Source organism: Amphiura filiformis, chromosome 18 (genome assembly GCF_039555335.1).
Source record: "Amphiura filiformis chromosome 18, Afil_fr2py, whole genome shotgun sequence".
Taxonomy (NCBI): Eukaryota; Metazoa; Echinodermata; class Ophiuroidea; order Amphilepidida; family Amphiuridae; genus Amphiura; species Amphiura filiformis.
Window position 1 is genome coordinate 61,445,487 of NC_092645.1, and position 14,560 is coordinate 61,460,046.

Here is a 14,560-nt window from a genome sequence, read left to right on the forward strand (position 1 = left end):
CAAATCGCATAATTTTGGGCCACATCCCACCTCAGACACCCTCCTGGTGCCGCTAACGCGGCGCATGGGCTGCTTCTTGGTCAATTCTCATGGGAAATATGGTTCACAAAATTATTGGGTACCGGGAAATTTACATTTTTCCTGATGTGCATGCAAATGCTTGCTTATTTTAAGGAGATCTTCAATGATAAAAGATGTCACAATATATAATGTTTCCCCGGGATGTTTCCTTATAATTATATTAATTCTTGGGAAATGGCAAGCTTTCAAAGAACTGAATTGGAGTTAAAATATATGCCAATATTTATGTTCAATTGTTTATTCTATAATTGATGGGAGATTTGGATTTTGAGCTATTCTTTTCTTGAATTACAATGATATCCATATTATAGGAGTATTTCACAGTAATCTCAGCCATTATGTTTTTCAACAGTTTCAGAGACTACACTCAGGAATTCAAGTTCTAGGGATGACTACCCTGGGACAAGTTTTGATCTTATTTTGAAAAAATTAACCAACGGTTTCAAAGTCTTACACATACATGTACTCAAGAATTCAAGTTCTAGTGGGGTATGACTACCGTGGGACAAGTTTGGAGCTTATTTTGAAAAGTTAACTTCTACAGTCACTGTAGAAGTCAGTGTCACTGTAGAAGTGGACCTGATGGTGATCGCGTTCATTAAAGTGGATTTGTTAATAGGCCCCCAAAAAAGGTTTGTCTCAAAGTTTGCGTGCGCATTTGTAAAATCACACAATTTGAAAGAAAAGAAATGCAGACATTTTTTTTATTTCAAATTTTTTTTTTGAAGGAAATTTTCAATTTTGCCGCCCCTTCCTCAAGTGGTGGTTTGAAAAAGTGAAGAGCAAAAAAAAAAGGATTATAAGTGCTAGCGCCCTAAATGCAACACATTTTGATGTATATAGTACAATTTTTTCAAAATTTTGCATACTTTTCAAGTTTTTCCGCCTTTTTTCTTTTACTAATTCTTTTTGTCACCCTTATTCTGCCGCCCTTCTTCTTCCGCCGCTTCTTCATTTTGGCCTTCTCTGCTTTTACCCGGGGATGGCGCCCAAAGCCCTCCTCCAAAATACGCCGCATGATTATTATGTATATTTTGACAACTTTATCATGCATTTGGATTTATCTGCTTTAAAAGACTTGTGCCCAATAATCTGCTACTTATTAAATGTATTGCCATTTTTGGAAAGATTGGATTGTTTACTGACATTGCTTGTAAATTTTGAGGCAACATGATGCGTGATCCTTGAAATTTACTAAAGTTTATTGCCATTTTTGGAAAGATTGGACTGTTTACTGAAATTGCTATGATAACTATATTTAAAATATAGTTTGTGAATTTTGAGTGTTTCAAATGCAACATGGTTGTGATCCTTGAAATTTACTGACAAAATGCAAAAGGAACCCCACTTTGTGACTCAACCAAATATTTCATACTGCAAAAATGAGGGTTCTTCCCAAATCACAAAAATTTCATTTCATGAAAAATGGTGCTTTACAGTTGTCAAATAGGACTTCCTTCTATCTACCATGACACACACCTCTCTAGGTTGATTGCACACTCAGTACAGAGTTGCCGGACCTCCAGTTTTGTAGCCCAATTGGACCAGAAAGATTTCCACTTTGATATTGATCCTTTCCTGTCCTAAAGAAACCAATGGTTTAAAAAATTTGGTGACTCTCATTTTATAACATTGGCCCCAGCAATTTATAGTATTGTTCTGTCCCATAGAATCCAAGGGGTAAGTTAAAAATTGGGTGATATTTTTGTGATATGACCTCTCGATTTGGGCTGAATGTATTTGTTAACCCTGCACCAGTATAGAACCCTGAAATAGTGACTGATGTAACAATTTGTAAACATATCATCATAGCTAAAATTAGACAAGATTTCACCAGGGAAGTGCCGCATTTCACTGACCAGTCCATTGCACAATTATTAATCATTTTAAAAGTTTTCTTGATAAGGATATAAACAAGGACTAGGCATACATGTAAGGCATACCTGTGTACAAAACCGTGTTGTCTATAAGGAAGGAAAGTTTTAAAAACAAGGAATCAAAATAGTAAGTTTTACTTTATTCTAATCTTATGGCGGAGGTACCATATTTAACATTAGCTTTGGACATTTATTTACTAGTACCGTAGAATTCCGTCTAGAAGCATATGCCTCTAAACGAGGGGTTTTTTTAAACGAAAGATATGAAAGGCCAATACCCTTCTCAAAAACATTGCAATAGATTGGTCTTACAAATATACCTGTTTGTACAGTCGCCTTTATCAGTAATATAGTTGTTCAAACTCCAAATAACGTTTTTGTTGAGAGTGTCTGCCTCTTGTCTCTTGTGTCAAAAAAACCTCGTTTAGACTTTAGAGGCATATATATATATGCTTGTAGACGGAATTTTACGGTATTTCCTTCTGTGTGAAGTAATGACATGTATCAGGTGTATACTGCTGCCTGTACATGTGTATTTGTGTACAACCATGGAAGTGCAATGCAGTGGTGATTTCTTTTCTTTTATAATTGATAGTTAATTCCTCTTAAATAATGTACAATGCATGTAGACCAACTCTTGGCATTTTGCAAAAATTGGCTAATTATTAAAATTGGACTTTTGTTGCCAGTTTTGATTGAACTACATTTTATTTTGTATGTTTTATTTAGCAAAACAGATTTTTTTTTTTTTTTTTGAAATTCCAAAATATTAGTTTAGAAAGTATATTTTTGTCAAAAGAAAGTAAGTGTTTATGTATTTGCTGTCATGTAGTTTGTGTGCACTTTTCATGTAATGCAGGCAGTACATGTACAATGTAGTTCTGAGTAGCCTTTGAATGGAAATGCTTGAGAGCAGGAATCGGGATACTCAGTAAAAATAACTATAGGGGGATGTGCGGTAAACATGGATAATGGATCCCATTTTCAGCCATTTTGTATGGCAACATGATCAATGACCCCTTTTTCTTCAGGCCAATTTTGATAAGGCCATGTGTTTTGAGCATACATTGTACATTCTGATGATTTCTGAAGATTCTTTGAAATATCTGTTACAGTTTGTTTTATACTGTTAGTTAATTTTTAATTAATTAATTGATTGATTGATTGATTGATTTGTTTATTTATTTACATTATTTATTTAGTCCTATTATTTATATATTAATTTGTTTGTTTGTAGCTTTGTTTCACATTTTCGTTCAGTACGGTATTCAAAAAACTAAGGACAATTTATTTTCCCTCAAAAGAGGACTACTGAATGAAAATGTGGAAACAAATTTTGTGCACAAAAGTACCTGGCATCTACAAAATACTTGGAAATTTAAGAAATCATTATCTAAGTACTTATATTATTAGCCTTCAGACAGCTTTCAAGATCTGGATCTTGTTCAGAAACACCCCCAGGTTTCTGATAAAATTGACCGCAAAAGTGGAATAAGTGTTAAACAGAGCAAAGTAGTGCTTGTTACTAATTTCTTAGCAATCCATGAATTGAATCGGAAGTAAATCCAGCTATTAAATCCTTGTTTCATGCTAAAATAGTCTCATTGCCAGTTTGCACAATTCATACGCCACCAATATCATACTAGGGATGACCAATGAACCATCAACTTGATTAGAACACTCCCATAGACATGCAGGGAGCTCAACTGTGCACTGCTTGCACAGCCATTTCTAAATTGAGCTCATTCTTTTATTTTTCATAATTTTTCTGTAAAAATTGGAGATGTTAATGCCAATTATGTTTTGTAACTATCCTGCAAATTACAGCATCATAACTTATTTGGTTTTTCTGTAAGTGTGAGTCAAAATTGGTCAATCGCCACAGTGCGCTTTAATTGCCAGTGGCCCAGTGCAGCACTGCTCAGAATGGCACAAAATATTCAGATGAAAAAGATCAGGTGAACACCTTGACCTACTGAGCTGTAATTTGGCAGAGTTGTTGTTATTACCTCTATCATACCCTCTGTAAAAAGGAAAAAAAACCGGACAAGTAGATCTTGAGTTAAAAATTAAATCACCAGCTTCCCTTTGGAATTTCCAAACACCTTTCAATCATGTTAAATAGACACCTTTCTGAACATAAATGTGAAGTTTCATGCTCATTTGTTGTATTATTCACCTGATCTTAACCCTAAACATTTTCTTATATTTATACCATCTGGACTGACTTGCTGCTATACACGCACAGGAGCTGTACTTTTAAAATACGCGCCTAATCAATAATGAGTCTTTCACTCCATTGTTAAAGTACTGTGCTCTCTGTAGCATATGGCGTGACCAGGCCCTGGATGTGATGGTTTTGTAGCACATGACAGTATTCATTCAAGCCTATCAAGGTCTGTTATTAGCCACTTGCTGAATGGCTGGGCATTATCAGCTATCAAAGAGATACCTTATGCTGCTGCCAATCACAATAGAGGTTAAACATTTTGTTAAAACCCCAGAAGTGATATCAGGATAAAGCTGTGCATGTTGGTACTTGATTGTTTGGATTCCTATGTTGAAAATCCCTTGTAGTACATTAGTATTTTTCTTATGTGTAGTGTATATTGTTGTGGAAAAAAAGTTCACCTGGACTTTTGATTTTGTGCCACTTTGGCCATTATGGATGATTTTTGGCAAATGTTTACTAAAAGCATGATTTCAGTGCCTCGGTTTGAAGAAATACTTAATGCTATTGACTAGTAAAGTGCCATTTCATAAGAAACCCTTTGATACTTTCACAATATGCTTGTTTCATGTTTGCATATATATTAAAATAAAGAAATATAAAAAGGTAAATATATGCTTATACCAATTTTGCTCACATTGCTATATTTAGACTTTGTCAATTTATTTCGTTCAATGACCGGTCAGAATGGGAAACTTTGAAAATTCATAATTCGAAAAGTTTTTGACCGATTTTGACCATTTAACCACCAAAATACTTCTGTTGATGAGTTCTTTCCAGAAAACAATCTTTTGTAGCAAAAGGGGCAACATGAAATTATGATGGTCATCCCTAATCATACACATAGGTCACAATTTGACCTCAAGTTGAGGAGTATGAAGTTTTGTACCTATCACAAGATCATTCTATGATTGTAGAATTTGATGAAGAATTGTGTCCCAACTGATAGTGTTGGCGGCTCAGTTTCCGCTGTATAATAATTATACTGTTATTTTTTAAAAGTGGTAATTTTTAAGTGTCCACATTTTTGAACTACTATGCTGGTTTTAAAGTTGTAATTTTGAATTTCTGATACTGTATGTATGAAAGAACATATTTAAGCATTTTGTTTTTGTGGTCGCTGTATTGAACCTATTGGGAGTGAAAAACATGAAAATTATTGTAACACAAAAATTTCAACTTTTGCGGTATAACCACAAGATTTACAAGTTCCATAGAATGGAATCATATGAAGAACCTCCACCTACACAGTAGCACATAGAAGCTAATGCAAGGATAAGATGTAATAAACACATAACATGATAACAGCACAAAGGAAGGATATTATTGGGAAGATGACTGGTTTGCAGAAACAGGATTTTATAAGAAGGACAGGATGACCACAATACTATCCCTAGGGGCTACATTTCAGTACTGAATGGGATAGTCAACATCATAGGCAAATTCATGGTGGCAGTATAATGATTTTTAAAGGACCAACATATTTGTCAAATTGCTTATCATTGTATGTTCCAAAGAGACAACTCTGATCTTGCGATGATTATCTTCGTCTTGACTATCCCATGACTAGAGTCTTAGCTGGTGATAGAACTTTTACAGTTTTTGCATCAAAAGAGTGGAATAAGCTACCTGTCTATATTAGACAATCTTCATCAACAAATGCATTCAAAAAGCGCTCAAAACTTATTTGTTCCCATAACATGTTCTTATTGATATTGTAATTTGTATTATTTTTAATATGTAGTTCAAAATGTAGTTTTTAAGTTGTAGTATTAAGGTATTTTGTAAGCGCTCTGAGCCTTATGGAAATGGCGCAAATGCTCTTTGTATTGTATTGTATTGTATTGTATTGTATTGTATACACCTACATGTTGGAGTTCCTCACACACACACACAATGTACATAGGCTCTACCTCTGGAGCTCTCTGGGGTTTTGTCAAAACAGTGACAGAGCAGTTAATATTAAAGTGGGTTCAAGTCAAATCATGGCCGACTTATTGTGTCAATGGGGAAGGCACTTACATGCTTAATCCCACAATGTCTTCACTTCACCCAAGTGTGAATGGGTACTGGCTTAAAAGCTGGGAAAGTAGTGAATCCCCTGCAGCAATATTTTAAACAGAGGAGTGTAACCCAAGTGGCTTTGAAAGAGAGATGGGCACTCTGGTCTAGAATTTCAAACACCCCTTTTCAATGACACTTAATATTGACATAAAATTACCGGATTTTCTCAAGTAACCCTTTTATCCAAATTTCACGGACAGTACAAATTAAATACCCCCTATTTTGCTAATTTCACGCTCAAATTTTGTGGACATACCAAATTAAATACCCCCTATTTTGTCAATTTCACAGTCCTTGCTACTGGTAAAAAATTACCCCTTTTCCTCGCTATTTGGTAACTCTCATGGTTGCCAATTTAGGGTTGAGTTGGGGGGGGCGGTATGGACCTCTATAGACCACTTGGTATCTGACGTCATTGCCCGGCAGTATGCGCGCGCATTGTGGCAATTTCAATTGTTCTTTGCCCTGCAGTGTGCGTACGCATCGTAGTCTGCTAAGGGCACGTGCATTTTAAATCGCCCGCCACATTTCATATAGTACAGGAACGCCATTGAACAGTGTAGCAGCTCGTTCGAGCATATCGATAGACGAGTCCCTCGCCTATGTTGATAAACAGTGATGTCAAGTGGTCTATAGCTCTCTACCTTACTTTTTTGTCACAGACCGACCAACCAAGAGGTAACAATTACTTTTTTCGCTGACAGTTTCTTATGTGATTTGCTTTTCCCAAAGCTGGAGTTGTTGTGATGATCCAATGGCTACCTGGTGGAAACATGCATGTCACTTTTGATAGGGCATAATGTTAGACTGCAGTCTCAAGTAGTTAATCATCAATGTGACTAAGATTGTAGGCTCCCTCATCTTGATTTGTAACTCCTTGCCCCTCCTAATCCAAATTGAGTCTCCAATTTGTTATTTCTTGTTTGAAACTGATTCCAAATTGATGAAGACATTAAAAAAATTTCAAATGAATGAAGATGGCAGTGATGAATATGATGATGATTAGGATGATTATGTCAACAGCAGCAGTGATGATGATTAGTGAAAATGATAATGATTAGTGACAATGATGATGATTAGTGATGACGATGAAAAGAAAGAATTGGTGATGATAACAATGAGTCAGCAATGAATGATGATGATTAGTGACATAGATGATAATGATGATGATGACAATGATGATGATGAAGGGAAGAGGAGACGGATGGTTAAAATGCCAGAAAAATAGCCATGAAAGAATTAAACTGGCAACATACAGTTCTGGATTCTGGGAACAAGCAAACAAAGGACATAGGAAACTCTCTGTGAACATAAGAAAGTTACATTATATTGTACAACCCCAGGGGAGGGACACTCAGTACAAATGACCATACAAGAATGTACTGTTTATATGAGTCTCAGTTTTGGGGCCTCTGGTATATAAATGGCCCCATATTCAACCAATTTTGGTATAAAATGGGTATTTTTTTTAATTTTGAGAAAAAATACCCCATTTTCACCTAAGCCCCCAAAAAGATCAGTTAAAAATGTTTTTTGCATAATTATGTTAAATTTAGGGCCTTTTCTTGGAAAATTGGTATAAATATTGCTCCACTTTCAGATCCTTGGATGCACATTGCACATCCTAACCCGGGGAACACTTCAGTATGAAATAAATATAGGTGTAGGGCTGGCACATTCGAACTAAGGGGCATTCGGTGAGAAAAAAAATGTAAAAAATATGGGGTCAATGGGTGAGAGCATGATTTTTGGCATTCGGTGAGAGCAAAATGTAAAAACATGGGGTCATTGGGTGAGAACATAACCTTTTTTTAAATTGAACCTTTGGGTGAGAGCCGAAACAGTGCCACAGAAACATCGAACATCGAATTTCTAGTTCTAAATGGTTTCAAATTTCTTTGTTTTTTCAAAATAAGTAACAAAATCTGTGATAAATGAAGTTTGCTGTTCAAATTGAAAAATAAGGGTCTTTGGGTGACAGATCGAAGGAAAAATAAGCCAGGGTCTTTCGCGGGTGACAGAGCATGTGTTTGTAAAAAATATGGGGTCTTTGGGTGACAGCGACACTGAAAAAGGGGGTCTTAACAGCCTTACATACGTGTCACCTCCAAAGTGGGAGTGCCCCCTCCCTGCTGCGGATCCTACCCAAACCAAACATACCCCCCCCCCCCTCCCCCGGACATACAACCAAGAGAATTACAATTCACTAAACATGCTAAATACAAGTAAATAGTCAGCTCATCTGTGCAGACAAAATCAAACAAGAAGAATATTAACATTACAAGCAGACATACTGCCTGTCCGGTGCACAGGGACAAACAACTAAGTGGTCAATTTGCATTTTAAAGTGAAGCAGTATTAAGCACTGTCAGTGTCAGTGATCCCATGCAGCAAAGCCATAATTATTTGAAAAATATTTTGTAGAAATGACTTGAACTTATAAAAGCTGCAGTGCTGAAAAATGGTAAAACTCTATTCAATTGTTTCTTGCTGCGGCTGTTTCTGTCATATCTATCCACTTAGGCAAAAGAAAGATTTGTCTCCGGTCTCGCGGGAGGCTGGAAGTGCAATGCCATATGCGTTTGCTTTTGTTTTTGTTTGTGAATGATTTTTCAATTATTTTCAGAATTTTTGATGATGCAGGAACATTTCTACAACACCCTTAAAAAACATAGATCCAAATAAAAACGTTTTCTTCACAGTTTTATGAACGTGACCAGAAAAAACATTCAATTTTGTTTTTGCCTTCCTGCATATTTGTACTCTGATATACAGGGTGTATCAAAATGATTGGTACCGACGACTTTTCATTTTTGCAGATTTTTTTTACTATGTTTTGTACCAGTTTGGGGTTAATTATTTACATATTTGAAATGATAGTAGTTTTATTTTCTCTATGAGTTTTAGATCTTAAAGATAGCACATTCGGTTCAGAAGTTACATGATTCTAAAGGAAAGTAGGTATTTTACACTTTTCATCGTAACGCTGGATCCGTAGCGCACCATTTTCAAGCTGTTGCGCTCTATTTTATTACAAATACCTGTCGAGAATGATATTTATGTTGACGATCTTGGAAATGTTTTATTTTTTCCTTGCATATTTATTCATTCACGATGTGTTCTAATCAATATTTATTGGTTGATAGTAATGTCAAAGCCGTAATACCTTAATTACTTGAATTAAGAGCATGTATGCAATAAACATTTCAAGCAGTGAACATATTCATCTTGTTGTGTATAAGTAAAACCATGATTACGCTGATCTTCATTTAATTGACAATAGCTCCCAGATGCATCAACCTTTCATCGTCAGATTATTAGATCAATAAGTTAACATATGCCCCTTTCTATTTATAGTACAAAAACAATATTAATTAGCAATCTTATATTTTTTGATATATTTTTAAAAATGTCACATGTCTCGGTACCAATCATTTTGATACACCTTGTATGCATTTTTAATGTGATTCCAAATTTGTCGCTGTTTGATTGTGAAATATATAATTTGATATCTACATGTATATATTGAATCCTATTTTGATTTTTTTTCTACAGTTCACCCAGGTGGGAAACCTTTACTCTATGAAAGACAGAGCGGACAATCTTGCATCAAGCTAAACTCAAGTGATGATCTTATGTTCAGGTTATGGTAGAAGGCCACAGTCCCCGGAGTCTTTACGTATTCAACAAGTAATGCATACATCGGTTGTATTGGATGATTACAAGCAGTGGATTTAGCCAAGCCTCTTCAGCTATATTTGTCCTTGTTGTTATATGATCACACTGTGTTGTTAAGTGTATTTTGTAGTGGAATTATTCTCACGTGATTTGGTGGAGAAGTCGTCGGAGCTTACGCCAATACCATGTCGTTTAGGTAAGTGCTTTTCTGCAAATGGAGTGAATGTATTCTTATTTATTGTCTTATGTACAAAAGTATCTATAACAAATTACCGAGTTGCAAAACTTTTCGTGATAAAAACTCGAACGGTGCTGATGCAACTGCAAATTTCACTTTTGCAAACCTAAGCATTCACCGAGTTACGCTGCATACTCAGTGATTAAAGTTTAAAAATGAGCAAAAATCCCTTTAAAAATATCCAGGGACCTCAAAATAGTGAGCATCAGTTACTATGTCTGCCTAACAACTAAATCGCGTCAAACAAAAAAATCTTGCGTCTTCGCGTATCAATACGCCACGTCAAAAAAAAAAAAAAGTTTTTCATTTAGTCCGCGTCATCTCGCTGCCTCTAAAGCAAGTAGGAATAATAAACACGGGAAAATCAAAATGAGTGAGGAGAGTGCATGGGTGTCATGGGTTGGCGATATTAGGAAGAAGTACTAAAACCATGATACTACGGACAGATACGAGGCAGAGCGGATATTAAAGAGGGAGAAGAGGGATGTGAGCTGAAGGGGGGAACAGTGGAAAAAACGGGATGATAGGGGACAACACGGGGGGGAGGGAACAAAGAAGAAGTGGATTAAAATGAATTAAATAAAATGACTGATAAATCGGTAATAAACTAGGGAGTTGGTAAAATAATTGTTCGCAATAAAGCTTGGAGGGTTGTGATGCATTTGTAAAATTGTATTTATTTACAAACCGCGAAAGACGGGTGACCGCTAGTAGTATTAAATGAAGAGCGGAAAAGTGACGTACAATATACAATACAACGTCATCTTCAATCACTCATCCAGTAGTACATGTTGTACATCTGTACCTTAAATATTGTACATTTTGTACCTTAAACAAGATATTTAGGGTTAGGATTGCAATTAAGGTAAAGTTAGTCTTAATGTTTAGGGTAAGGGTTAGGATTTAGACTTATTAGAAATGTGGTGATAATAATAACATGTAACACAGGTTTTAAAAGTTTGAGAACTTCCTTCCTTGTTAGCTATGTGAGAAGTAACAAATGGTTCATATTGTAATATGTACTTTCTGTTCAACAGGTGGTGTGGTTCTGACCTATTGAGATATTGTCAAAATATGGAAGACTAGAAAATTCTTTTCGAGCATTACACATTGCCTACTCAAAATTACTGGCAGACTCCCCCAAGTTGTGTATATATAGAAATTACTCCAGAAATGTGTAAAGGATGCACATGTATTGGTTTAAAATTTTCACATACATTGTAGTAGGCCTACGTGTAGCCCTTTAGTCTTTGTTCATTGCAAGATCTCACAATCCATACCAATGGGGTGAGCTGCAAAGCTGCAAGCGATGTGCTGATTTCGAGCGGCTATATAGCTTGGGTGTCCATAAGTGTGTGTGGTACTGGCACTGCAATGCATGTACAGTATCTCTTATTTTTGTGCCAGAGTTCCGTTTCTAGTATTCTGAGAGGTTTACATCATTATAAATCAAACCACCCCTCCTCCCGCATTAATTTTGATACCCCCTTTCAATTGAATCCGTTATCATCCTGGGGAATCATGGCCATCCATGTTTCATTCTATACTTGTATGTATACAAGTACATATTGAGTTATTCCATATGTAATCCCCCCTCCCCAAGGAAGATTTAGGTTTCCACAGAGGGAGTATGGGTTTCAGTTTGAATCGGGGCAATTGGATAACTTTCATTTGAAATACTCACTCCAGTTGTGGAAGACAGATACAGCCATAAATACAGGGGGAGTATGCATTTCAAAATAATTAACCCTAGCCAATTCCATTTGAAAAACTTACTCCCTTTGGAAGTCTTCTTAAATCTTCCACAGGGGTATGTGGTATATCTGCATGGAATAGCCCATTTAATCATTGCACAACAACTAAAGTAGCAAAGATAATTATTGCCATCGGTATACAATGTATGGCATATGATTATTATCATAATGATGGACGTATATAATAAGGTGCATGCATGAAATCGCCAAGTGATCACATTTCATTAATGTATCACGTTTTAATACTCAATGAACTGTAGTGGAAGCCGAGTATGAAATTTAATGCAGTATATCTCTTGATGACATGAGTGTCTAGGAGGATGACCGTGTTTATCATGAATAAAAACACACAAGAATGCAAGGAGACACAGCGAGGCCAGTACATAGTACAAATGACCATATGGGTTATGTGCTGCAAATATTGGGTCTTATATTTGATCCTCAGTCAGGTATAACAATGGTCCCTTCTTCGTGGTGACTTTGGTATAAAAATTGGGGTTTTTTTTCAAATTTTTCAAAAAAGATACCCCAATTTTCAATTTGTAGAATTATGTTAAATTTGTTGAACATCTAAAGCCTTGAATTTTAAAGAGTAATAGAGGTTATCCACGTTACTCATGTGTGACTTCTAACAAAAGGCGCTGTATTCCTCATTCAAACCAATTCCTGCACGTTCTTGGAGTTACTTGCATGACTTTGGCGGGCTATTTTGAAGCAGTCATGTTGCACTGCACATGCAGGTACTTCTTTTGAAAATCCTAAACAAGGTATAGCAGTCGCCTCTAGGATATGCAGCTTATAGAACACGGATAACCTCTATATGCCCATTTATTGCCCTATCCTTTAACTAAGGCATTTTTTTAATTTTTAATTTTTTAATTTGTCCAAGGGTGTAAAGGATAGGGCAGCTGCAACTCAGTGGCGTAGCCAGGGGGCAGCTGCCCCCTGTGAAAAGTCTTGCCCCTCTTGCCCCCCCTGTGGGATGGTGACCGCCCCGACATTTAAGACTTTTTTGTGTTTCTGACCAAATTTACATTATATTTTGCCATTTCAACCTAAAAAGTGCCAATTTTTGCACGCTTCGCACGAATTATTTCACTTTCTGTACCATATTTCGCCAGTTTAGCTTCAATATGGCAAAATTTTTCACGCGCTTTGCACACATTTGTAACATTAACTTATTTTTTCTTGCCCCCCCCTCTGAAAAAGTGCTGGCTACGCCACTGGCTGCAATAACCCTTGTTTCTATTCATTTACTATTTCTTTTGTTTATTCTTTTCAGCCTGTTTATACTGTACTCATTGTTGTCACATGTACACTGTACAGGCTGTTCTAGATGACTCCCACACCCCTTTTAATATTTCCATTGAACCATAGATTTCGGATCCTAATTTCCCGGGGAGGCATTCAGATAAACACAACACACACAAAAAGTCCTCACTCCAATGATCTGTCATTAATCTAAACCTGATAAATTCATGTGATAACAATTTGATTGATACCTGTGTAAAGTTTGTATGCAGAATCTTGAAAGTTTGTTCAGCTTATATAAGCTGGAAAATATTCGGCTTTTGTTACTGCATGCGTCAATAAATTCCCAACTCACACTCGTGTAAATTCATATAAGGGTGCGCCTGTCACGCATTGCACAACGCACAACTAGCGTAAGCACTGCGCCCAACAGCGTGCACGCCATTCTATATCAATACACACAGTTTATGAGTCTTTTTTTTTCTGCCTTATACATGTAAAAAAAACCAAACAAACTTTTATCTCCAATTTGATACCACATTGGTTACCAAAAGTTCTAAATTGACAAAGATTGATGTGTACCAGTATCTGAAATTGTGTGCATTTTCAAAAATTGCTAGGCACGTTCAAGCTTGCTAGCCCAGCTTACTTGCCTGGCATGCTTGCCTGTTATAAGCCCTGTTGACTATCCCATGTGCCCTTTGTGATGTGCCCTGAGTAATTTGATTTGATTATTCATCTTTGTTTACAATTAAAATCTGTGCCATGAGACATTTTTAAGGGATTCCCCTTTCTTGCATCAACTTGATCAAAAACAAATTGAGTCATTTCTAATTTTGGATCATATGAGAATAACCCTAGAGGTAAATGAAGATGATGTCACGGGATTCCCCTCAGGAAGTGATGTCAGGGGATTCCCCTCAGGAAGTGATGAAATGTGAAAGGTTAATGTTATAATTAAGACTTTGGAATTTCCCAGACTGCAGAATAGTGGGAAGGTAGTAATAGCCTATTGATAGAATGGGGTTTTTCCCATGCTTGGTATATAAGAAAAGGTAAACATATTTCTTCACAGTTGATAGTGTTGATCTGGGCTAGCTAGCTAATATGCTTACAGTCCAATTCCTTCAAAGAAAGGAAATTGCAAACCAGAAATAGTTTATGTAGTCAAAGTATTACTATTTGCCAGTGTTGTCGGAGAAGATCTAGAATACGTCCAAGAACGTACTTCTTCCAAGAAAGGAATATATATTCTTCTGCCGATTTGCTGAAGTCTGGTTAAAGGAGCAACACAACTGTCAAAATAAGTGGGGACAACTGCATCGCAGTCCTGCTTCCTGAAGATATTGTGTGAAAGGTGGAAATAGCACCAAGTTTGGAGAAAGCA

The 14,560-nt window shown here is 36.3% G+C and overlaps 1 protein-coding gene across 1 annotated transcript in view; it reads left to right on the forward strand.

Annotated features, from left to right (window-relative positions):
- Positions 1–1,994: 1,994 nt before the first annotated feature.
- The window catches only part of LOC140138896 (metallophosphoesterase MPPED2-like), a 73,463-nt gene continuing 60,897 nt past the window's right edge, over positions 1,995–14,560 (forward strand). Inside the window, 2 exon segments of the mRNA XM_072160678.1 lie at positions 1,995–2,085; positions 9,808–10,126. Of these exon segments, the coding sequence (XP_072016779.1) occupies positions 10,116–10,126 (11 nt within the window). The 5' untranslated portion in view covers positions 1,995–2,085; positions 9,808–10,115.